General features: G+C 33.5%; 6 protein-coding genes across 8 annotated transcripts; 3 read left to right on the top strand and 3 right to left on the bottom strand.

Moving 5' to 3' along the window:
• Window positions 1–110: 110 nt before the first annotated feature.
• LOC145579811 (2-alkenal reductase (NADP(+)-dependent)-like) lies at window positions 111–2,823 on the bottom strand. 3 transcript variants are annotated; one of them, XM_081637070.1, is made up of 5 exons: window positions 2,552–2,823; window positions 1,826–2,006; window positions 1,372–1,538; window positions 1,049–1,131; window positions 111–769 (listed from the first exon to the last, which is right to left on the bottom strand). In XM_081637070.1, the coding sequence occupies exons 1-5, from the start codon at window positions 2,810–2,812 to the stop codon at window positions 382–384; spliced, it is 1,080 nt and encodes a 359-aa protein (XP_081493196.1). In that variant the 5' UTR covers window positions 2,813–2,823; the 3' UTR covers window positions 111–381. The 3 variants fall into 3 exon arrangements, with proteins under 3 accessions (XP_081493196.1, XP_081493197.1, XP_081493198.1); XM_081637071.1 differs by having other exon boundaries at window positions 1,372–1,496; XM_081637072.1 differs by having other exon boundaries at window positions 1,372–1,385.
• A 762-nt stretch (window positions 2,824–3,585) lies between these two features.
• On the bottom strand, window positions 3,586–8,794 carry LOC145578500 (NADP-dependent alkenal double bond reductase P2-like). Its single transcript, XM_081635809.1, has 5 exons — window positions 8,552–8,794; window positions 7,387–7,564; window positions 4,402–4,568; window positions 4,212–4,294; window positions 3,586–3,982 (listed from the first exon to the last, which is right to left on the bottom strand). The coding sequence occupies exons 1-5, from the start codon at window positions 8,792–8,794 to the stop codon at window positions 3,586–3,588; spliced, it is 1,068 nt and encodes a 355-aa protein (XP_081491935.1).
• A 2,620-nt stretch (window positions 8,795–11,414) lies between these two features.
• LOC145579693 (uncharacterized) lies at window positions 11,415–11,783 on the top strand. The gene has a single exon (XM_081636928.1). The coding sequence runs from the start codon at window positions 11,415–11,417 to the stop codon at window positions 11,781–11,783; it is 369 nt and encodes a 122-aa protein (XP_081493054.1).
• A 198-nt stretch (window positions 11,784–11,981) lies between these two features.
• Window positions 11,982–13,752, top strand: LOC145579692 (uncharacterized). The gene is made up of 3 exons (XM_081636927.1): window positions 11,982–12,762; window positions 13,097–13,210; window positions 13,340–13,752. Exons 1-3 carry the CDS (start codon window positions 11,982–11,984, stop codon window positions 13,750–13,752), a joined length of 1,308 nt encoding a protein of 435 aa, XP_081493053.1.
• A 21-nt stretch (window positions 13,753–13,773) lies between these two features.
• Window positions 13,774–14,448, top strand: LOC145579691 (uncharacterized). Its single transcript, XM_081636926.1, has one exon. It carries the CDS (start codon window positions 13,774–13,776, stop codon window positions 14,446–14,448), a length of 675 nt encoding a protein of 224 aa, XP_081493052.1.
• An 803-nt stretch (window positions 14,449–15,251) lies between these two features.
• Window positions 15,252–23,893, bottom strand: LOC145579810 (2-alkenal reductase (NADP(+)-dependent)-like). The gene is made up of 5 exons (XM_081637068.1): window positions 23,558–23,893; window positions 17,548–17,725; window positions 16,199–16,212; window positions 16,012–16,094; window positions 15,252–15,767 (listed from the first exon to the last, which is right to left on the bottom strand). Exons 1-5 carry the CDS (start codon window positions 23,831–23,833, stop codon window positions 15,371–15,373), a joined length of 948 nt encoding a protein of 315 aa, XP_081493194.1. The 5' UTR covers window positions 23,834–23,893; the 3' UTR covers window positions 15,252–15,370.
• Window positions 23,894–25,701: the final 1,808 nt, after the last annotated feature.

Genomic DNA, 25,701 nt, shown 5'->3' with positions numbered 1-25,701 from the left:
TTCTTGTTACTCACACCATATTAAGAGTTTGTTCTGATTTATTGAGCCGATCTGAATTGTTTATGAGAGAAGAAAATTAGGAGTTGAACTGAAGTGAAATGAAATTAAGCTGAAGAGAACATGTCCTAAATTTTATATTTTTCGTTTACATATTATTATTAAAAATTAGAAAAAATATACATTTAAATAATATACATTGAGACGAATCTCACAACCACTCACTTGATAATGTTTTTTCTTATAGATGTACATTCATTGACAAAACGCTCTATTTCAAGCGAAGAGTACAAAACTTAATACTATTCTCATTACCACCTTCCAAATAAGGATAAACACTTAGAATCAACTAGGAATGGATGGAGTAAACAAAACTCGAATAAATTAATCATCCGCGATTTTAACAATAGTCTTGCCAATGTTACGGCCACAAAAGAGACCTACAAAAGCTGAAGGGATGTTCTCTATACCAACATGTATATCTTCAAGCACCTGCATTTGACCTGCTTTGAGGTAGCTTGATGTTGTGGATACAAATTCTGCGAAATTATGTTCATCACTGTAATCGTTACCAAGATATCCTTGGATGGTGATCCGCTTATAAATGATGTCGATCATGTCGGGACCGGCTTTTCTCTTAGTAGGATCGGTGTACTGAGACATAACACCACACACAACCACTCTACCAAAGGGGTTCATGTTTGCAACAACAGCTTCTAGCATCTCACCACCCACATTGTCAAAATAGACGTCAATTCCTTCTTGGAAGTACCTGCATTTGGTTTATACACCCAATTCGACATTAATTAAATTGTGTGTTAATTATTTTTTATGTTCACGTTTAAATTATCATTAATTATTTTCGATTTTACTTTTTGTCATACTTTTACCTTTTGGTGATTCTTTGAGATTAAAATTACTCAAAAAACCACAAAATATCTCTTAAATATTGCTAAGCAAGTAAGCATGCACATGCTCATTTGTTATTCTACGTGTCACTAGGTGAAAAAAAAGGATGTTGTTACAATTAAGGATTAGATACGAGTATGACCTTTGAAGAGCCAATTTCAAATCACTCTCTTCTTTATAATTGAATGCACCATCAAAGCCAAGTTTTTCCTTTAAAATAGCAACCTACATAATAATACAATGGTAGTAGATATAATTAGTAATAAAAAAAAATGAAGATAATAATAAGAATCAAATTTTGAACAAACTAAAGGCATGTTCTGATTTACTGAGTTGAAACTGAGGTGAATTGAATTGTTTATGAGAGAAGGAAATTAGGAACTGAACTGAACTGAAATTAAGCTGAAAAGAACGGGTCCTGATAAATCAAAAGCTATGTATGTAAAAAATGAATCACTAGCTAACCTTTTCAGTGGAACCTGCGCAGCCAACAACATAGCAACCAAATAATTTAGCGTATTGTCCTACTAAACTTCCAATAGATCCTAAAGCAGTTGATACAAATATCCTCTCTCCCTTCTTTGGTTTGCCTATTTTAAATAGCCCAGCATATGCTGTGAGTCCATTAACTCCTACAAACACATTATAATATATATACGTGTATTACTTTCATCAAAACCAGAGAAAATCTCCTACTTCCAACCATTTGTAGACGGTGGAGCTCAAATTTATTACCTCAAATTCAAAAGTTAAGTTTCTCACCATTCATCTCCACCGAGTAATATTTTATAATTACTGGCATCAACTTTAAAGTACGGTGCAAACATTTTACTGAACATTAATACTCCGTAGAGTACATGTGATATCATAAAATTTAGCTAGCATGTAAAATATGAAAAGGAATAAAGAGAGTACGTACCAAGTATTCCAAGGTGATACGATAAGGGAAATTCCGTAGGATCTAATAATTTCTGTAACAAATTGACATCCTCCACCACGACATATTGCGCCCAATTCAACAGTCCAGTAACTAAGTCATCCTTTTGGAATTTAGGATTCCCTGAAGCCACAACTTTTCCAACTCCATATCCATCAATTAACTAAAACATTACAAAATTAATTAAAACATCCATTCCACTTTCAAATAAAAGTAACAAAATACTCTGTTTATAATAATTGAATCCTCTCCCTTTCTTGTGGCTCAAAAACTTTTAGTAGTCTAATTTATTAAAAAATATATACTACTATATATATATATATATCAATTGAATTTTATTTTTTTATTTTTTTATTTTTTATTATTTTTTTTGACGGGAAAATCAATTGAATTGTATGCAAAATGTAAATTTCTAAAGGTTTAGACTTTAGAGCAAAAGAATAGCCTAAACTTAAATTTATTTTTATCTATAAACAAAGATTAAATACTCAAAAAAAAAAAAAAAAAAAAAAAATTAAAAAAAAAAAGATATTCATTGAGAATAGCCTGTGCAAGCTACCTCAAGTATTATTTACACTGAGAATGGATATTCACTTGAACAAAGTCATCCTCATTACCGTCATTTATACTAGTAATAGTTAAATAGACCGTAAAAATGTAAAATATATAAGTCGTATACTAGCTTTCGAGCGGTTAAAAAGACATTACCTTGCCAGGAACCAATTTGAAAGCCACAGCTACTGAATTTTGAGAAGTACTAAAACTCTTCATGCGGTTAAGTTGGTAAGGATCCATTGAAAGTTGAAGACATTTGACAAGGACACTGTTGGAGCCTGGTTTAATTAATGATGTGCTAATATTTGTAGTTAAAAGCTCAAAATCATCTTCGTTTGGTGCTCCTTCTATGCTATGCTTTATTGTCATAATCTGATTGCTTAAGATTTCTTCCATTTTGTTTGAGCTAATCATGTTTTTATTAGCAATCTTAGTCTAGATATATATTACCAAAATACGAAGTGCTACAAGTCTACAACCACACGTTGTGTGGTCCTTAGTGCAAAAATGATGTATGGCTATTATCTAAAATTACATCGAAGATATGATTGATTGAGGTTGAAAGTTCAATCCTCGGAGACCTACAAACACACAAGTCAATGTTGTTTGATTAGAAAGAATGTTAGTAACAATGCTTGAACTCATGACCTCAATTTTATTAATGTAAAGCTTTAACCATCACTTCAAGTTTTCCTTCCAATGATAAAACTAATGATATTAGGTTAAATCATACCAGACTATATTAAATCTTCTAATTTTCGTTTACATATCAATGTCTATATTTGATTTTGTATTTTTGTAATAATTGTGAAAATTAGATATATGAAAATAAAATACACATTGAGACAAATCTAACAAGATATCACTTGATAATGTTTTTTCATATACATTTACGTACAATAAGATCAAAGTTTAATCAAATTAAACAATTGGTTTGAACAGGCCAAGCCAAAAAAAATAATAATAATAATAATAATAATAATAATAATAATTTAGACGAAATAAGACAGTAGAAAATTAACATTAGAACACCTTATTTCAACACTAGCAAAGAGTACAAAACTTTATTCTATTCTCAACACCAACTCAAACCAGATAAAGGCAAACACTTAGAATCAAGTTCGTTTATTTAACAATTGTTTTGCTGATTGGGAATGTAAGGAATACATGAAACTTGAATAAGTTAATTAATCATCCGCAATTTTAACAATAGTCTTGCCAATATTACGGCCACAAAAGAGACCTACAAAAGCTGAAGGGATGCTCTCTAAGCCAACATGGATATCTTCAAGCACTTGCATTTGACCTGCTTTGAGGTAGCTTGATGTTGCTGATATAAACTCGGCGAAACCATGTTCATCTTGTTGAAAGTCGTAATTAGTACTTATATATCCTTGGATGGTAATTCGTTTATAAACGACGTGTATCATGTCCGGACCGGCTCTTCTCTTAGAAGGATTGGTGTATTGAGACATTACACCGCATACAACCACTCTACCAAAGGGGTTCATGTTTTCAATTGCAGCTTCTAACATCTCACCACCCACATTGTCAAAATAGATGTCAATTCCTTCCGGGAAGTGTCTGCATTATTTGGTTTTAAAACCCGATAAATTGTGTGTTACTTTCACATTTATATGTCTCAAACCCTCAAAAAATTTAAATTCAAATATAATACCACATATATGACCAGACTATAAAATGTCCCTTAAATATTGTTAAGCATGCATGCTAACATACGCTCATTTAAATTATATGTTTCGCTAGGTAAAAAAGAAAAAGGGTTTTGTTGTAGTTATGAAATAGATATGACCTTTGAAGAGCCAACTTTAAATCACTCTCTTCTTTATAATTGAATGCATCATCAAAGCCAAGCTTTTCCTTTAACATAGCAACCTACATATTATAGCAATGGTAGATACTATTAATAAAGATTGAAACGAAGATAATAAACATCAATTCCTGAACAAGAAAATTAGGAAAAAAAAAAAACTCTTGCTAACCTTTTGGGTTGAACCTGCGCAACCAACAACATAGCAACCAAATAACTTAGCATATTGGCCTACTAAATTTCCAACAGAACCTGAAGCAGTTGATACAAATATCCTCTCTCCCTTCTTTGGTTTGCCCACTTTGAAAAAACCGGCATATGCGGTAAGTCCACTGACTCCTACAAACACATGATAATATATGCTATGCGGATTACTTTCATCAAAAGTAAGTCCACTGTATCATAATTTTTCAATACTCCTTCCTCCCAAAATAATTGAATTGTTGGAATTTTTTTCACTGTTTATGCATTTGCTTTGACCATAATTTTTTATTAACGTAATAAAAACATATATTATCTTAAATTATGTCCGTCAGTCCGTCTTATGTGTGGTTGGTCACACCATGTGGCCACATATAGAAAAACAAAGTAACCCCTATAACACCGACCAAATAACCCTAATAATACTGATCGAGTAACCCTTATACGGAGTAACACTGACTGAGTAACCCTATAACACTGACGAAGTAACCCCTTTAACACTGATCAAGTAACCCCTATTACGCTAACAAAGTAACACCTAGGGGTGATAATGAGACTGAGCTATTCGTGAACTGTTCGAGCTCGGTTCGGTCAAAGCTCGGTTTGACGAGGCTCGACTCGAGTTCGAGTTCGGCTCGAAACCTTAACAAACTGAGCCGAGCAAGTTAAAGCTCGGCTCGAAAGCTCGTGAACAGGCTCGATTAAATATAAACATATAGTGTATTTTTAGAAAAATATAAACTTTTTTATTTTAGTTAAAAATTTAATTATGAATATTAAAAAATCTGATTAAGATCTAAAAATCAAACTATAAACCAAATCTAATAACATGCATTTGTTTATTTCAGCCCAAAAATAAAAGCCCAGCGTCACATACCTTTAGGCCTTTCATATATAAACTAAAAAAAAAAACCTAACTCCTTTAGTTTCTCTCTCCTGCACTCCCTGCCTCCCCAAGTCCCCAGCTTGCTTCTAACATGAGAAGCTTTTTACTCTCTCCTCTAATCCTCTATTAATCTACTTCCATCAGAAAAAACATTACATCTCCATCTCAATACCAACCCAACACCGCTCCACCAACATCCTCATCGTCACCACTAGCCAAGACGCTCAATCATTACACCTCGTCATCGTCTCCTATATCAATCTCCTTAGCTTGTATGTAAAAGTAAATTGTAATCAATTAATCGGATTTTGTGTGTATGTAATCTGGTTTGATAAATTGAATTTATGAGTAGAAATTAATAACATTAGAGTCTACAACATTTTTATTTGATTAAATGGTTTAGAAAAAAAAAATCAGGCTTTAACCGGGCTGTATGGAGTCACGAACTCGAGCCGAGCTTCGAACCTGCGTATGGAGTCACGAGCTCGAACCGAGCTTAGATTTCTAAAGCTCGTCGAGCTTCGAGCTCGAGCCGAGCCTGCTGTGAGACAAACGAGCTCGAGCCGAGCCTACCACTATTCGGGCTCGGCTCGAAGGTTTAGCACCCCTAGTAACACCTATAAATCTATAATGGATGGCCACACATTGTAGTCAGCCACATATAAGAATTTGTGAAAAATAAAGTCAAATTAGTGCATCAGCATGTGTGCAAAGTTAATTGTGTTAGTTATTCTGGAACAAATGAAGTATCTATGATCTTGAGGGAATCTGATCCCAGAAATCGAACTTGTAACCTCAAAATCAAAAGGTAAGCTTCTCACTAGACCATTTCCACCTAGCATGTTTACATGAACTATGGAGTATATGGTTGGTTGAAGCTCGTGATTTCAAGTGAGATGACAATAGTTTGAGGACAACCTTTTAGGCCCTTATATTCATGTTGGGATTCTTCCTTTGTTTCTTTTTACTTGCAACAGTACAAAGTATCATTTATTCATTTTACATTAGTCAAAATACTATTGTAATCACTAATATCTTAAAGTATTAGTTAATATAAATTATTAAATCTTTGTATTTAATTTGTTTGTATATATTTAAGTATATATAAATGAGGTAAATCTTAAAAAATCTCACAGTGCAGACGAAGTAACACGAATATCTCCGGGCTGGTAGCCAGTTTCATAGGGGCTGCATGTGCATGTTCTTCTGTCATGCGACCCGGCGGCTTATGTGCGACCTGTGGCCCACGCCTCCTGCGGAATCAATGTGTTCCAATTTCTGGCCTTGCACCGACCATCCAATGGACCATGGACTAAACGGCCACTGCCTAAAAGGACTATGTCCAGGGGACCGCCGCCCCCCCCCCCCCCCCACAAGGTACATCTCGCGCCTATGGGCCGCTAGCGTAATGGTATAAGCCTGCCTGACTGTGAGACCGACTGGTCGAACAGAGACGAAAGTCGGCCATAGTGATCCGGGAGTCCCGTGTGGAAGGGCTCTCGCTCAACGGATCGAAAATGCGAGCTTTCTATCTCACTTCTTTGCTAGCTTGCAACTGCTCTTCTTACTAGCACTGAAACTCACTCGGCTGTCTAGCGCCCTGCCTCGATTCAAGCCTCGTTCTTCCTATCACACCCCCTTTCACCCCGAAAATCATCAAATAGCTTTGTCAAATGCGATCTGATAACGGGACGGACACGCACTTCTCCGCGTTGAACCTTTTCTCGAACAATAATTATATTTTTTCTAAACTAATACATGTATATCAATTAAGTCAGTCGGATTAGAGGATACATATTATTGATCTAGTTATATTTGTTTCACTTTTTCTAACTGTGCTTCCTATTTTGACCAAATGTCGTCTAAAAACTTTTCTGAATAAAGCACTCGTATAAAACTAATTAATCCTCGGACTATTCTAAAAACTTTTCTGAATAAAGCACTCGTATACTGCATGTTTTACGCTTAATGATATACGTAGTATTATACAACATAATAAGTAGCAATGATCATTGAATACATAAAGATTAAAACAAACATACGAAAAGAAAGAATTGTTAATAGATATACCAAGAATTCCAAGGTTGTATGACAAGGGAAATTCCGTAGGATCTAATTTTCTCAACAAATTGACATTCTCCACCACGGCATACTGTGCCCAAATCAATATTCCAGCAACTAAGTCACCCTTTCGGAATTTTGGATGCCCTGAAGCCACAACTTGTCCAACTGCATTTCCATTAATTGGCTGCAATTTTCAAATTACACACTAAAAATTTAGAACATCAATTCCGCCACTTTCAATAATATGTACATAAAATACTCCATATTAAACATAAAGTGAAATTCTATTAATTATAACACAATACAAAGTCAATTAAATTGTTGCAAGTATTAATTTGAATTTTACCTTACTCTTATAGATCAATTCATCAATAAAAGTTTTGCAATTTTTTTTTTTTTTTTTTTTTTGGAAGACTTGTAAATTTTTAAGGTTTTAGACCTGAAATTAGTCTTTTCTTCAAACTGTGTGGCTGACCACTTACTCGTATAAAAAACACAAAGTAATCAGTAACCCTTATTACACTAAATAAAAAAGTAACCCCTATAATGATTAGCTACATATAAGAATTTGTGTTCTTCAAAACAAAGAAAAACCTAAAAATAGCTTAACTTTAATTTTATATATATATATATATATATATATATATATATATATATATATATATATATATATATATATATATATATATATATATATATATATATATATATAAAAATCATTGTCAGTAGATCGATATATTAGTCAAGCCAATCAATCTAAACATCAACACATAAAATTAACCTAAAAAGGGTATATTAAAGGCAACAAAACAAATAACCTTGATCCTTGTTAGACCGTAGTAATGCAATCTCATATCGTAACTCGCATTTTTACTCGTATATATATACGGAATTACGGAGTGTATACTATATAGGATGAGCTATTATTATCATGAGAATGGACATTCACTTCTCATATAAATTCATTGTACAACTTTATTATCCTTATCATCATTTATACTATTCCCTCCATCCCTAAATTACATTCTTACCTCTAGCATTTATTCCTCACATAATAAAGAGAAATAGGAATATAATTTAGGGACGAAGGGAGTACATATCAAATTAAACAGACCGTAAAATATGATTTGTTAAACGCTTTTGAGCGATCAAGAAGCCAAAACAACATTACCTTGCCAGGCACTAATTTGAAAGCCGCAGCTACTGAATTCTGAGAAGGACTAAAACTCTTCATGCGGTTAAGTTGGTAAGGATCAATGGAAAATTGAAGGCATTTTATAAGGACATTGTTGGAGCCTTGTTTAATGGATGATGTGCTAATATTTGTAGTTAAAACCTCAAAATCATCCTCATTTGGTGCTCTTTCTATGGTGTGCTTTATTGTTACAAACTTGTTGTCTATAATTTCATCCATTTTGATTTGTTTGAGCTAATTCTCTCAATTGTTAGTTACACTACATGTTTATGTTTTTATTATTTAGTTTGCTTTATACTTCGTACTACTACAAGTCTACAATCACAACTTGTGGTCCTTAAAGGATTTTCGTTTCGATAGATCCAATGATGTATGGCTAATTGGCTATTAATCTACTATACTAGTTAAATGGACAGAAAGATGTTACTATGTAACGTAGCAGTATGTAGCACCAATCAAATTTGGTACCAACTACCAACTACTATACCTAGTGTATTACTCGTATCATACAAGTATCATGCCAATATACCAAGTTAAGGTTGGCTAATAGTAAGAATTGCATCTTTCAACACCTTGATGTTGAGGCACAATTATCATTTGAGACACTTTAAGGGAGAATTTCACTTATCATTTCTTCTCACTCTCAAAGTATTTAGTAGGATGTCGTGAGATATTTTACAAGTAATACTCATACATTATTATAATTACTAATTTAGAAATATTAAATACTACATTAAAACCTCATAATTTTTGAAGTCAATCGATCTAACCTTTTCACCAGCAATATTAAATACTGATAGAGTATAAACATATTCTTGAGCCTGGCAGGCTAAAGTCGTAGTCACCCAATCAAAAATAATACCTAAATCCACTAACTATGCAGATAGGGAAGAAGGGTCGAAGCACAGGGAAACGAGTCTTTCTCTTCCTAATTAATTATTATAATCTAAATTATTAAGTAACCAAAAGTTGTTATTTAAAGGAACTATACTACGAAGAATATGAGTAGGGAGAAATAAAAAATACGGAGAAATCAAATAATAAAAAAAACCTAGGGCATAGGTTCACCAATAAATAATATTACAGGGCAAAACATAACAATCAATCATCAATGCATCAATTAATCAGATCATAAAGGGCTTTCGCTACGTATTACAATCACAGAGTTAATTTATCGGTATTAAATCTCATCTCTCGAATCTCGACCTAACCATTTATAAATTAGTCTGCCTATTGAAACTAAGCCTAAACATCAATTCTCATCTCTCGAATCTCGAATCAATATTGCTAAACTCATACGAATTAAATCTGGCCAAATCTAACCGCATAGCATTAAATCAATCAATAGGAAATTAATCAAGCATTGACAGTTAACAATAATAAATTACCCCTTCATATTATTTATGGATCCCCACAACCCTAGAAAGAAAACTACTCACACATAATTAAATATAAACAAAACAAAGCAATTAAACAAGTCATAATGAAAGAGAGAGAATAAATAACTGAGATTAAAGGAGAAGAAATCGTTACCAAAGTTGAAGGAAACAAGAGATGGAATTAAACAAAGAGTTGTAGAGAGAGAAAATAATACTAGAGTTTAAGAGGAGAGAGAGAAAAAGTTAGAGAGAGAGAGAGAAAGAGAGTAAGGGAAGGGAGAAAAGAATACTAAACTCGCTTAACAAAAGCGTATATAAACTAAGCTCGAAAATCCTAAGTTAAAACAACTTAAACAACGCTTAAACTTCTCCTCGGAAACACGCGCCCGATCGGGCGAGGCACCGCCCGATCGGGCCCGCCTTTTTTTCTTCGTGAGCTTCTCTTCTCGCGCCCGATCGGGCGCGCCTTCGGGCGGAGACCCTTGCACCGGGCGGTGACACTTCGGGCTACTTGGACTCCTTGTTTAGGCTTGTAACTCGGCCCAAACCAAATATCCTCCTTGGGGCTTTAATCATTCGGTCCAATGCCTCATCTTCTCATAAGTCGAGCCCTTAATCACCGGTTCGATGACTCTAACCGATCTTGGGCTACGAAAGATGGTCGTGCTCCTCCAATGCTCGTAGTCGCTTCATAAAATCCCGGGAAAATGCTCCAAGAGTGAAATTTCCTATAAAACTCAACCAAAACTACGAAAACACTAGAAAACACATATTAGTAATAAAAGTGGCTCTAAAGAGCCAAAAGCACTACTAATTAAGACCAAGGGACGGGGGTAAAATACTATATAAAATAAACATATCAGAGCCTCAACTATAAGTTTAAGCTTTTGGTTAAATTGGTCCACTAATATGGTATCAGAGCCAACGTGACATAGAGATCACGAGTTCGATTCTCATCCACCCCTCACTCCTTCAAAGAGTATACATATTTCTGCTTATGGTTGAGTTGATCCACTAACAAATATTTCGTACTAAATTAAAGCACTCTATTGAAAATCATGTGCTGCTCCTCCCATCTATTTTGCTCTGTTTATTTTGCTTGATGTGTGCTGTAAATATTTGTTACTGTATTTGTAACATGTGATTTGTTCACATGATTTTTTCTTCTTTTTTGTCTCTTTGTACAGCTATGTAGGTTTTCTTAGAATACATGTATATAAGCCTTTTGGGCCTTGTTGCCGCCAGGGGTTTTTTGATGTATTCAATTTTCAATAGCAGAGCATATCAATGAAAACTCTCTGGTTCCAAATTGGAAAACCAGATAAACAAGCTTGAGTCTTTGAAAACTTCTTTATGGTATCAGAGCGGGGTTGTAAGATCCTCGGTGATTAAGAGTTTACAGAGGCTTTTGAATTGTTTTTTTTAAAAAAAATAAGTAAATAAATTAGTCTTTCAACAAAATGGGTGAACCAAACACAACCAGCAATTTGAATCCATACAAGGATCCTCTTTTCATTGCTGTAAATGAAAGCGCTTCAACACCACTTGGGAACATTATGCTTGATGGCAATAACTTCTTAAAGTGGAGTAGAAGTGTGAGAATTGCTCTGGGAGCTAAGAAAAAACTGGCCTTTCTTGATGGTAAGCACCCCAAGCCTTCACAGGGACCAGATGAAATCCAGAAATGGACGAGATGTGATTGCATGGTAAGGTCATGGTTGTTGGCTACAATGAAACCTGAAATTACGAGTAGCCTAGTGACGATGCAGTCCACCAAGAAGCTGTGGGAAGAAATAGTTGAGAGATATGGGCAAACAAACTCTCCTTAGCTATTTCAACTCAAAAAGGAACTCTGGGAACTCGAACAAAACAATCTTCTAGTGGGAGATTATTATTGCAAACTGAAATATCTATGGGACCAGATTGAGGAACTGGAGGAATTACCAGAGTGTGCATGTGGTGCAATGAGCAAATGCACATGTAATGTAGTGAAGAAAGTATTCGAAATGCAGTAGAACAATAAACTCATGAAGTTTCTTATGGGACTCAATTCTGGATATGACCAGATGAAGAGAAATTTCTTGAGCGTTGAACTTCTCATCCCAGTGAACAAAGCCTACAATTTGGTACTTCAGGTGGAAAGGCAAAAGCAGCTTACTGGGGAGATGAACAATGTAGGCTCTGAAATCAATGCATTTGCTGCAAACAGACAGAACCAAAGCTTTGGGGCCATTGAGAACTTCCAAAAGATGGATTACAAGAAAATGAGGCTTGAGAAGCAAGCCAAGAAATGTGAGCATTGTGGAATGAGAGGACATGTGAAGGATGAATGTTTTAAATTGTTGGGATATCCGGAATGGTTCAAGAATGACAAGGGAAAATCGACTCAAAGGATAGCATCAAATATCCTTACAGACGTAAATGCTGCTATGAATGATAATCCACTTGAATCCAGAGAGTCAAGTGGAATGAAGTCAGACAATACCTTCATTGCTAACGTGGTTCAAGAAGTGATGAAAGCATTGGAAGAGAAGCAGAAAGGAGGTATGAGGAGCCAGAGCAATTTTGCTGGTAAGATTACAGTTATTAATGAATTAAATAATGAAAAAAATTCATCTGAGAATACTTGGTTGATAGATTCAGGTGCTAGTGACCACATGACAAGGAACAAGAATATTTTGCACAATTTAAGAACTCTAGATAAAAGAATTAGGGTAGGCCTTCCTGATGGCACCATTAAAGTTGTCTCTGAAATTGGAAGTGTGAGGATAACTCATAATGTGGTCTTGAATGATGTGTTGTATACTTGTATGTCGATGACTTTAAACATAACTTGTTGTCTGTCGGGAAATTGGTCGAAAAGACAGATGTAAGACTATTATTTGATAGATATGGATGCTTGTTACAAGACCCTTCCACTGATGAGAATGTAAAGTTTGGGTAGAATGAGAATGACCTGTATAAGGTAGTAATGAATGAAGAGAAGGCAGGAATGCAAGAAGTTAGCATGAAGAAAGAATAGATGAAGAATTAGACTTGATGCATGCTAGACTTGGACATGTCTCTGCGTCTAAGATGCAACATTTGAGTTTTTGCAAATGTAATGATTTAAAAGAGTACTTTTGTGACACTTGTTCTGTAGCGAAGCATCATAAGCTTCCTTTTGCTCTTAGCAAATCAATAGCTGCAAGCATATTTGATTTAATACATGTTGATTTGTGGGGTCCTTATAGGACTAAATCTATTACAGGAGCAAGTTATTTTCTAACGATTGTAGATGATTACAGCAGGGCAACATGGACACATTTGCTGTCAAATAAAGAACGGGTTAAATCTGTCATTTGCAATTTCCTAGCTCATGTAGAGAATTAATTTAAAACCTCAGTTAAGATATTGAGGAGCGATAATGGAACCGAAATTTTTCAGAATGAATGTGGGAAGATTCTAGCTGATAAAGGAATCATACATCAAAGAAATGTTGAAGGAGTGCCTCAAAAGAACGCAAGGGTTGAGAAAAAGCACAGATTCTTGCTTGAAACAGCTAGAGCATTAAAATTACATGCAGGCCTACCTACATATTTATGGGGTGAATGCATTCTGGCAGCTACTCACCTAATTAATTTACTGACAAGTGCAGTGATTAAATGGGAAACGCCATATTACAGGCTCATGAAGAAAGAACCAGAGTATGCCCATTTGAGAGTCATTGGAAGTTTGTGCTATGCAAGCCCGCATAGGAAGTCGGGAGACAAGTTTGCTCCAAGAGGATTAAGGTGTATTATGTTGGGATACCCTTAAAATCAAAAGGGGTATAAGTTAATGGAACTTGAAAGCAGAAAAATGTTCGTGAGCAGAGATGTTGTTTTTAAAGAAAAAATATTTCCTTTTTTGGTTACGAATGAAGATAATGGTGTTATGAGAGGTCTTAGAAAATATTTATCAGAGATTGAAGATGAGATCGATATTTTGGAGCAGGAGGAGATTGACAATAATTTAAATGCTGATAATGATGATGATCGAGAGCTTACAGCAGAGCTAACAGAAGAAGTTCCCATGGAGCAAGTAAATCAAGAAGAAGCAGAAGGAGGTGAGAGAAGGTCAAGTAGAAATTCCTTTTTACCAAGGAAATTCATTGATTATATAACATACATACCAGGGAAAAGAAATGGTGATCTGTCAGCAAACTTGATCTCAGCAAAGTTAACAGACTCGAAAATGTATTCACAAGATTACATTGCTTCTTTAAACAATGTTCTCTTGGTGAAGGAACCAGCGCACTATGGTGAAGCAGCCAAGGATCCAGAATGGGTAAAGGTAATGGAACAAGAACTAAAGGCAATGGAGAACATTCATACGTGGGATTTGGAAAAATTACCACCGGGAAAAACAACAATCGATTCAAAATGGGTATACAAAATCAAATTTAAACCAAATAGTGAAATTGAAAGGTTGAAAGCTAGATTAGTAGCTAGAGGAGATAAGCACCATTTTTAGGGTTTCTCCAAGCTTCAACAATGGTGTCTCCTAAGCAACTCCTTTCCACAATCGAATCCACACTTCTAAGCTCTTCTCCTCCTTCTCCTTCCGATCGTATTGAGCTTATGCATGTCGTTCGTAGTTCTCTTTCCTCTCTCCACAACCTCCTCTCGTATCCTGTAATGTTTCTATTGCCTTTTGATTTTGAATTTGTTTTTGTATTTTTTGATCAATTTTGATGTTTCATTTGTTGAATTTAATTGTTTTTATGGTTTAATTTAATTTGTTAGCCTCCTCAACCGGTAGATCGAACTGAGGTGCAATCGAAGGAAGTAAGGTTGCCGACGTCCCCGCCAATATCGTTGGACGATCAGGATGTTCATCTTGTAAGCTTTTCAGTGAAAATAATTTCAGTTCAGTAAAATTAATTTCAGTTCAGTAAAAATAATTTAAGTTCAGCAAAAAATAATTTCAGTTTAGTAGAAATAATTTAAGTTCAGCAAAAATAAGGTGAAGAGAGCAAGGCCTAAATCTTCTAATTTCCGTTTACATATCAATGTCTATATTTAATTTTGTATTTTTTAATAATTATGATAATTAGATATATGAAAATAAAATACACATTGAGATCAATCTAATAAGATATCACTTGATAATGTTTTTTCATATACATTTACGTACAATAAGATCAAAGTTTAATCAAATTAAACAATTGGTCTGAACAGGCCAAGCCAAAAAAATAAATAAATTAATTTAGACGAAATAAGACCATATTAGAACACCTTATTTCAACACTAGCAAAGAGTACAAAACTTTATTTTATTCTCATTACCAACTCAAACCAGGTAAAGGCAAACACTTAGAATCAAGTTCGTTTATTTATGAACAATTGTTTTGTTGATTGGGAATGTAAGGAATACATGAAACTCGAATAAGTTAATTAATCATCCACAATTTTAACAATAGTCTTGCCAATATTACGGCCACAAAAGAGGCCTACAAAAGCAGAAGGGATGCTCTCCAAGCCAACATGGATATCTTCAAGCACTTGCATTTGACCTGCTTTGAGGTAGCTTGATGTTGCTGATATAAACTCCGCGAAACCATGTTCATCCTGTTGAAAGTCGTAATTAGTACATAAATATCCTTGGATGGTGATTCGTTTATAAACGACGTTGATCATGTCCGGACCGGCTCTTCTCTTAGTAGGATCGGTGTATTGAGACATAACACCACATGCAGCCACTCTACCAAAGGGGTTCATGTTTTCAATTGCAGCTTCTAACATCTCACCACCCACATTGTCAAAATAGATGTCAATTCCTTCCGGGAAATGTCTGCATTATTTGGTTTAAAAACCCGATAAATTATGTGTTACTTTCACATTTATATGTCTTAAACTCTCAAAAAATTTAAATTATCGACATAATCATTTAAATATAATACCACATATATGACCAGACTACAAGATGTCCCTAAAATAATATTGTTAAGCATGCATACTAACTTGCGCTCATTTAAATTATATGTTTCGCTAGGTAAAAAAAAAGATATTTGTTATAGTTATGAAATAGATATGACCTTTGAAGAGCCAACTTTAAATCACTCTCTTCTTTATAATTGAATGCATCATCAAAGCCAAGCTTTTCCTTTAACATAGCAATCTACATATTATAGCAATGGTATTAGATACTATTAATAAAGATTGAAACGAAGATAATAAACATCAATTCCTAAACAAGAAAATTAGGAAAAAACTCTTGCTAACCTTTTGGGTTGAACCTGCGCAACCAACAACATAGCAACCAAATCACTTAGCATATTGGCCTACTAAATTTCCAACAGAACCTGAAGCAGTTGATACAAATATCCTCTCTCCATTCTTTGGTTTGCCCACTTTGAAAAAACCGGCATATGCTGTGAGTCCACTAACTCATGCAAACACATACGTTGTACATAAAAATATATGCAAATTACTTTTTTTCTTTTTTTTAGGTGCAAGAGAGGGGCAAGCCCCGAAACAAACTAAACAAAGATTAAAAGAAAATAAAACATAGAAACAAAAGGAAAGGAAAATAAACACCTAAACTATGTTAAAGCTCTTCCACGAGGAAGCAGCCTAGTCATAGCCGTGCCACTTAAATCCTCCAATAAAACGGTTCGAAAATCCCCCGAGATCGCTTCAAAAAGCACCATCTTTTGCGGATAGTTGACACCAAAATTGGCTAACCAATCAACTGCTCGGTTAGCCTCTCTATACCAGTGACTAATAGTCACCTCCCAACCCTACTTAAAGATCATAGCTTTGCATTTTTCTAAAGCATCTACAAATGGTTATAATTCTTAGTAGCTTCTATATCTACTACTTATATATGATCTTGAGGGAATCCGATCCCCTACTTCTAACCATTTGTAGTTGGTGGAGATTTAACTTGTAACCTCAAAGTTAAAAGGTAAAATTTTCACCATCTCCACCTGGTATGTTTTTTTTTTAAATATACAGAGAGAGAGTTTATGGTCGATTACAGCAAATACATGTTTTCAAGTGAGATGACGACATCTAAGGACACCCTTTTGTATCCATCTTTATAGGATATCTTTACTCTTTTTACTTGCAACTCCTCTCACATCATTTCACCTTTATCAATGCAATATTTTATTACTAATATATCTTCAATTATTATTAAATATATATTATTAATATTGAAAGAATATACAATTAAATAAGGTGAATATAACAGTACAAGATTTTACATGACTATACATTTTCTGAGCTACTATGTATGTATTAATAAAGTCGGTTAAATACTTAAAATAGAACACATGAATAGTACACTAATTAAAGTGTTGCAGTTTTTAAAAATAAAAGTAATGGAAAAGGTATATATGTTATTAATCCAACTAGCTAGGTTTCATCCCTTTCTAATTGTTTTTCCCTATTTTGACTATGACACTATGTCTATAAACATTTTTTTTTCAATTGAACTTTAAAACTAATACTCGGACTATCTTCATTCATGTTTTATGCTTAATGGTAAGTTGTATGATCATTGAATACAAAAGGATTTAAGCAAACATATAAAAAGAAAAGAATGAATTGCAAGTAGATATATATACCAAGAATTCCAAGGTGGTATGATAAGGGAAATTCCATGAGATCTAATTTCCTCAACAAATTGACATTCTCCACCACGACATATTGTGCCCAAATCAATAATCCAGTAACTAAGTCATCCTTTTGAAATTTTGGATGCCCTGAAGCCACAACTTTTCCAACTCCGTTTCCATTAATTGGCTGCCATTTTCAAATAAACAATATAAATTTAACACATCTATTCCATCCTTTACTTTCAAAAATTAATATTGCACGTATAAACATAAAGTGAATTTCCCTTGGAAGGTCAAGACTTTTATAGCTTGCAATTCACCAACTATAATGTACATAATAAGAAGTCAGATAAATTGTTATAAGTATTTATTTAAGGGCCTATTCCAATTTACTAAAAACAACTAAACTGAATTGAACTGATCTTGGAGCTAAATTGAACGTAACTGATTGAAGTTGAATTGAACTTAACTGAACTGAGTTGTTTATGAGAGAAGGAAATTAGGAACTGAACTGATTAGAGCTAAACTGAACTGAAATTAAGCTGAATAGAACATGCCCTAAACCTTTTCTTATTCTTATTATACTTGTAGATTAAATGCAAAATTTTGCAAATTTCTGGATTTAGGCCTAAAGATATCTTAAACTTAATTTTGTTTTTATCTACTAGAGTAAATTAACCTTTTTTTTTTACAAGAGTAGATTAACCTTAAATTACTATAACTAGATATATTAGTCAAGCCAATCAATCTAAATATCAACCATAAAATCAACAAAAAAAAAAAAGGTAAACTAAAGCCAACATAACAAATTCTATTAAGACTCTGCACTCCTATGTTCAATTTTCATGGAATTGCATTTTTATTGTCCTTTACGTTGTTTTATATTTTAGTAATTCTTACAACATCTTAATGTGTGCAAGGTATGTTGTTTCTGCTATTATGTTTGCTATATTGCCCCACTGTTTGAGTATCTTGGTTTGTTGGATCCTTTTAGGCTTTTTCATTTTCATTCTATATCTGTTTCTTCTTAACTTGCAACTTACCTCATGCTGCTTGATCATTTGTTATTTATTAGATACTCAAGGACTTTGATCATATACTTTAAACAACATGCCGTTATACTCGACTATTTTTAATAGCTCTCTTTCTCCTTGTCAATTCGGTCTTCCTGTGTGGCTGATATTTCTTCTTATAGCATTTTTTCTAGTCTTTATTTTATTGGTCTTGTTCTTTGTTGAATACTCTTTTTCTTGTTTTGTCCTTATTTCTGTAAATTTTAATCTGTATAACTTTCTTGTGGCATGTAATCTTATTTTGTCAAAGTTTCCTTGTACATTTGTTTATAGTGGATCCTTTTATTTTGTAATATCATACATTCTACTATGGATGTTTGCTTTTCTTCTCTTGATCAGCCTTCTTAGGCCCCTGCCCTATATCATAGATACATTATTGACATTTTTTCAGATTATTTCCAGGTTCATTAATTTACAGAAAGTTTTTTATGATTAGTCCAAAGTTTATGAGTTGGAATGTTTGTGGGGCAAAGAAATCCCAAGCAATTAGTGTACTTCTTTTCATTCGAAAAAAGTTTAATCCGGACATTTTATTTGTTAATGAAACTATGGTGTCGATGAATACAAGTCAACGTTTATCTAGAGCTTTGGGTTTCGATGAAGTTCGTGTTATTAATCCGAATGGTCATTGTGGTGGAATGTGGATTTGTTGGAAATTTGGAATACTCTTAATATTGAAGTTCAAATTATAAGTTTGGATCACCATCTAGCCCACTTGTTAGTCACTGATAAAAAATCTAATTTAGTTTTTAATATTTTTGGAATATATGCTCTGGCACAATACCATCAGAAATTGGATTTTTGGAATCCATTTTGTCAACTTATTCAATCTTGTCAACTTTCCTGGTGTATTATAGGTGATTATAACGAATTATTGTGTTTGGCTGATAAAAAAATGGGGCTCTATTCCTTTGCCTCGACGGTGCCTAAAACTCCATCGCTTCGCTCAACTTACTCAGGCTGTCAATATACCTCCTATTGGAATGGATTTCTCTTGGAAAAAACAAATTCATACTCATCTTGCTAGTGTACGAACGACTAGATAGGTGTCTTTCAAGCCTAATTGGCTAGTCCAATATCAAAATGCAGCCCTTTCATACGAATATTTCTCATGCTCAGACCATAGTCCTATTTGTTTATATTTAGACAATTCGGGTCCTAAGCAAATTTCTAAATTTCAATTTCAAAACGCTTGGACTTTAGATATTGAAGCTCATGCTATAATTGCTAAGAATTGGGCACATAAAATCTCAGGCTCTAGATTTTTTTGCATATCTCAAAAGCTTACTCGTATAAAGACAGACCTCAAACATTGGAATTTCAAAAAATATGGTAATATTCAATCAAAATTGACAAATAATCAAGACAAACTTACAAGCTATTCCAACTAATAGACATATCAATCAACATTTGCTACATCTATTATAGCAACGAGAAAAATTGTTGTTATTTGGTAAAAAGTTTTGGGGAAAGTTAGCCAGGAAAAAATGGCTAACACAAGGGGACAAGAACTCCCGATATTTTCATGAAACTATGAAGTACCGAAAGCAACGTTCACAAATTTTCAAGTTACAAGATGATACAGATAATTGGGTTAATTCCCCAGAAGATATTACTCGGCACTTTTTTTATGAATTCTCCAAACGTTTTAAATCAGATTATAACTATTCTAGAAATATTTCTATCCCATGGATTAACCCAGTTATCTCTACTTCAGATAATAATATATTAACTAGCCCTTTTTCGGATGAGGAAATAAGAGAGGCATTTTTTGACATGTGCCCTTATAAAGCACCTAGTTCTGATGGTTTCAGTCCAAAATTTTTCAGCATTATCGGCCAATAATAGGTTCGGACGTCTGTAATGCAGTTCGTGGTTTCTTTTTTAATGGAGTCTTACTACGCCAACTAAATCATACGCTCATTTCTCTTATTCCGAAGGTTGAAAATCCAAATAAGGCAAGTCAATACCGCCCTATTAGTATTTGTACGACCCTTTATAAAGGCATCTCCAAAATATTGGTAAACCGTCTAAAACCGTTCTTGAAGAAAATTATAGGTCCTTATCAAAATGCTTTTGCCCCTGATACTTCTATCCAAGATAACATCCTTTTGGTTCAAGAAGTGTTGAATATCTTTAATAAATCGAAAAACGAAACAGGATGGTTAGCTCTAAAGTTAGATATGGAAAAAGCTTATGATAGAGTTGAATGGGATTTTTTATGGGCAACTCTTTCTGCTTTTGGTTTTAATGACATGTGGGTTAGCTGGATTAAAACTTGTGTTACCACAGTATCTTACTCTCTAGTGGTCAATCGAAATTCGTCTAATATGATTATTCCTTCTGGAGGACTTCGGCAAGGTAATCCTTTAATTTATCCCCAGTTTTATTTGTTATTTGTATGGAAGTTCTTTCAAAGAAACTTCTTTTGGATTCTATGAATAGAAAGAATGGTATACGAATTAAATTAGCTCCATATGCTCCAATTATTCCTTGCCTTCTTTTTGCTGATGATAGTTTGCTATTTTGTAAAGCTACTTCGGCATTCTGTACCCATATTCAAAATATTTTAGGGGAATTTTCTGCCATCTTGGGTCAATTGATAAATTTTCGCAAGTCTTCAATTGTCTTCTCAAAAATGGTCCCTTATTCTAAAAAGAGGAATTTAGCTAGTTATTTTAATATGACTTCTAAGTCTTTCTTAGGGAGATATTTGGGAGTTTTATTTAACTTTCGATCTTTTTCAAAACATAATTTTCAACATCTGGTAATCAAAGCTGAATAAACAATGAACTGTTGGTCTTTAAACACAGTGTGTAAATCTGGTAAGACTGTCCTTATCCAGAGTAATTTGGAGGCGCTACCTTCTTTTGCTATGTCCACAGCTCGCTTACCGAAAACTATTACTAATTCTCTTGTCAAATTAATAAAGTTTTTCTAGAAACAATCGCCAAACAAATCAGCTATACCTATGATCTCATGGGATAAATTCTGTCAACATAGGCCTCCGTAAAACCGAGGCAGTTAACTCCGCCGTTTTAGCTAAACTAGGTTGGAAAATAATCTCTAACCCAAATAATCTTTGGGTTCGTTCTATCATTGCTAAATATCTAGCTCACAAATCCTTTTTTAAATATAGTCCTCAACCAAATTAAAGGACTCTTGGATTTGGAAAAAGATTCTTCAAATTCGTCCCCTCTCCGTGGCCTTCGATAGAAAATTAGTAATGGTATTAGGCTTGATAATTGGTGCTCTTCTGAAAATTTATTCACTATGCTTAATTTAGATATTTCGAATATCTAAAACCTAGATCTTACTATTAATCATTTCATTTTGGACAATAATGAATGGGATGTTTCTACTTTGTCTCTTTATGTCCCATCTAATATTGTCCATCTTATTAAAGGAATCCCACTTCCCTCTTCAGTTATTCAAGATGAGCCTTGCTGGGGTTTTTCTAACACTGGTGATTTTACTATCAAATCAGCTACTCGGATTGCTCATAATATCTCTTCTCATACTAAATGGGAATTTTCTTGGATTTGGAAACTTGATATATCTCCAAAACTGAAATTTTTTGTTTGGCAACTTCTTCATAATGCTCTACCTACTAGGGCTAATCTTGCTCGTCGTCAGTTGGATATTCCTTCTATGTGCCCCCTTTGTAATTGTCATGATGAAACTCAGGATCATCTTTTTCTATCTTGTTCCTACACTTCTCAATTTTGGCATGTTGATGCTACTATTCGTTGGATTGGTCGGGTCCCTTTAACTATTGGTATTTATTTGCTTTTTAAAGTTTTAAAGGGTAATTTCTCTATATCTCTAAAAAAGGTTATAACTTCTTTATAGAGTATCTGGAAAACTAGGAATTCAATGATTTTTTATGGAATTGATTTTTCTCATATGACTATTTTTTCTCGTGCCCAAAAAATTTATCATGAATGACATTTTCGTTCTTGTCTCGACTCTTTGGATACTCCTGCTCTCGCTCTTTCTTCTCATCCTACCCCAAGGAGTATACATGTCTCTTGTCTCCCCCTCCCTCTGGTGTTAGTAAAATAAATTTTGATGGTTCTGTTCGAGATGGTTCAGGGGCTATAGGCATTGTTCTAAGAGATCATTTAAGAAATAATGTTTATAGTCGTTCTTTTAATATTGGTATGAGTACTCCTCTTATAACGGAAGCTAGTCAAGCTACAACCCTTCGTAATGGTCTTCTTTTGGCGCAGGCTCATAATATACATTTCAAAATTACTTATTGAAGGGGATAATTTGCTTATTATTAATATTTTGCAGGGAAAAGCTCAGTGCCCGTGGAAAATTTAGCTATTAATGGAGGATGTTAAGGAGCTGATTCGAAATTACACCTATGTTGATTCGCGCCACATTTATAGAGAGGGTAATAAAGCAGTAGACTATGTTGCTTCTTTGGGCCATTTTATGCAAGCTCACCAAGATATCAATCCGTTTATAGATAGTAAATTTTTATTTTTTTTAAAATTTATTTATTGTGATAAGTTAGGGTGTAGTCTTGAGAGAAGATTATCTTAACTTCTTGGTCACCTTTCCATTTTAAAAAAAATAAAATAAATATAAGTCTATAGTATTTTTTTTTTTTTTTTGGGATAAGGAGAAGGTCCATTGTAGAAGGGGGGATTATAAGGGAAATTCCTCTTGAAATGCGCTTGGTGAGATTCGACCCCTGGCCTCAGACGTGAAAGTAAGAGAACTGGCCAACTATTCTAACCTCCTATCTCATAAGACCATAGTATATATTATTACCTATTTACTTTTCCATCATTTATATTACTATCATTTCTCATATAAACTGATGTACAAATTTATTATCACTACCATCATTTATACTGCTTATCAAACAAGCCGTAAAGTATATTTGTATTTGTTAAACGCTTTCGAGCAATCAAGAAGCCAAAACAACGTACCTTGCCGGGCACCAATTTGAAAGCCGCAACTACCGAATTCTGAGAAGGACTAAAACTCTTCATGCGGTTAAGTTGGGAAGGATCCATTGAAAGTTGAAGACATTCAACAATGACAAGGTTAGAGCCTAGCTTAATGGATGATATGCTAATATTTGTAGTCAAAACCTCAAAATCATCCTCCTTTGGTGCTCCTTCTATGGTGTGCTTTATTGTCACAAACTTATTGCCTATAATTTCTTCCATTTTTGTTTGAGCTAATTCTCTCAATTGTTGCATATGTTTTTATTGTTTGTTTGAGACTAAAAATTGCTTTTTTTTTTTTTTTTTTTTTTTTTTTGAAAAGGACTAAAAATTGCTTTATATTTCGTATTACTATAAATCTACAACCACAAGTTGTGGCCCTTGAAGCATTATATTTTCTTTCCGATATATCTAGTGATGTATGGCTATTATCAAAGTGGTACCAACTTCCAACTACTATACCTAGTACATTACTCCGTATCATACAAGTATCTATCATGACAATCTTTAATGTTTTTTTTTTCTTACCATTGTGAAAAAAAAATGTACTTTCTCCGTTTTTTTAAATACATCACTTTGACTTTTACAGTATTCACATATCATGGTTGACTTAATTTTTTCACTTATATAAAATAAATAAATGTTATTATGTAATATATCATTAGATGAGTTATAATGTCTAGTTTTATAACATAACTTTGTTATAATTTTTACAATAAGGATATTAATGGTCAAAGTTACATCTCGACAAATGTATTGCTCAAAATGATGCAGTTGAAAAAAAAAAAAACAGAGGCAATATCATATGCTAATCTACCAAAGTAAGGTTGGGCTAATAGTAAGAACTACATCTTCCAATACCTAGCCTTGAGGTTGAGTATAGATTAATCCCCTTTTGAGACACTTTATGGGATGACGGAGATCTCTTACCATTTTCCCTCACTCTCAAAGTGTTTAGTAGAATGCCGTGAGATCTTTTACGAGTAATACTCATACAATATTATTATTAATTCAGTAACATTAAATACTATGTATTTTAAAAACTCATAATTTTTAAAGCGAATTATCTATATATTAACATTTTTCTGCTATTATTTTTACTTGCAGCGCTTCTGATTTCACGTTTGTCAATGCATTATTTTGTAAAAAATTAGAATATTTGATATTGTACAAGTATAAATCAAGATGAATTTACCAAGGTTTCAAGTGATTATATTTTTCCTTATCTAATCATACTGATCATATGAATAGTGCATAAGTCAAAATATTACAAGTAATTAAAAAAAGGGAGAAAATAAAATATAGTCCCTTCGGCACTAAATGTTCATCCCATTTTGAATGTATACGTTTGACAATCCATTACTTTGGTCACAAATATCTATAGTTGCACATTTAATATAAAAAAATTTAGTAACTGAATATCAATAAACTACTTATTAATTTTTTTTAAATGAATAAAAAAAGAACTCAACATCCAAAAAGATAATAATAAAGAAAATGTACGTACACATTAAATGTAATTTAGAAGATTTTCTTAACTAAAAAAAAAGATAGTAATAAAAACTCAACATGACTATGTTATTGCATTTTTTTTACTTGTTTGTACACATTGAATGTTTGCCTCAAAAAAAAAAAAAAAAAAAAAAGTACACATAACACATCTATTATATAATTTAAGAGACATTTTTCCAACCTTTAAACATAGCACTCTAAACTCTTAATCCTCAATTTCGGTTAACTTTACCTTTATTTTATTTTATTTATTATTATTATTATTTTTTAATAACCTATCAATTTCCATTATAACTTCCTATTCTATAACTCCCACTAAACAAATTCAATAACTCCCATAATAACATTGATATATACGATTAATATATTCCGTGCTTTTGCATGGCTGCACTCTACTTGAATGTAATTTAGAAGAATTTCTTAACTCATGAACAGTGCCAATATTTCAAATGAAAAGTAGCAAAAAAAATAGGAGTAGTAAAAAAAGAAAATGTGGGCCAAACCTTCATGATGTTGGGCCCATTGTTAGGGCAAAAAATGTTGTCCCAAACCCACTTTTTTGGGCCAATATTGTGCCCAAAATTTGAATTTTCCCCAAAAAAAAAAAAAAA

This window comes from Chenopodium album, chromosome 14 (assembly GCF_948465745.1).
Source record: "Chenopodium album chromosome 14, dcCheAlbu1.1, whole genome shotgun sequence".
NCBI lineage: Eukaryota > Viridiplantae > Streptophyta > Magnoliopsida > Caryophyllales > Amaranthaceae > Chenopodium > Chenopodium album.
Note: the sequence above shows the minus strand (reverse complement) of the source record. Positions and strands in the feature narration are given on the sequence as shown.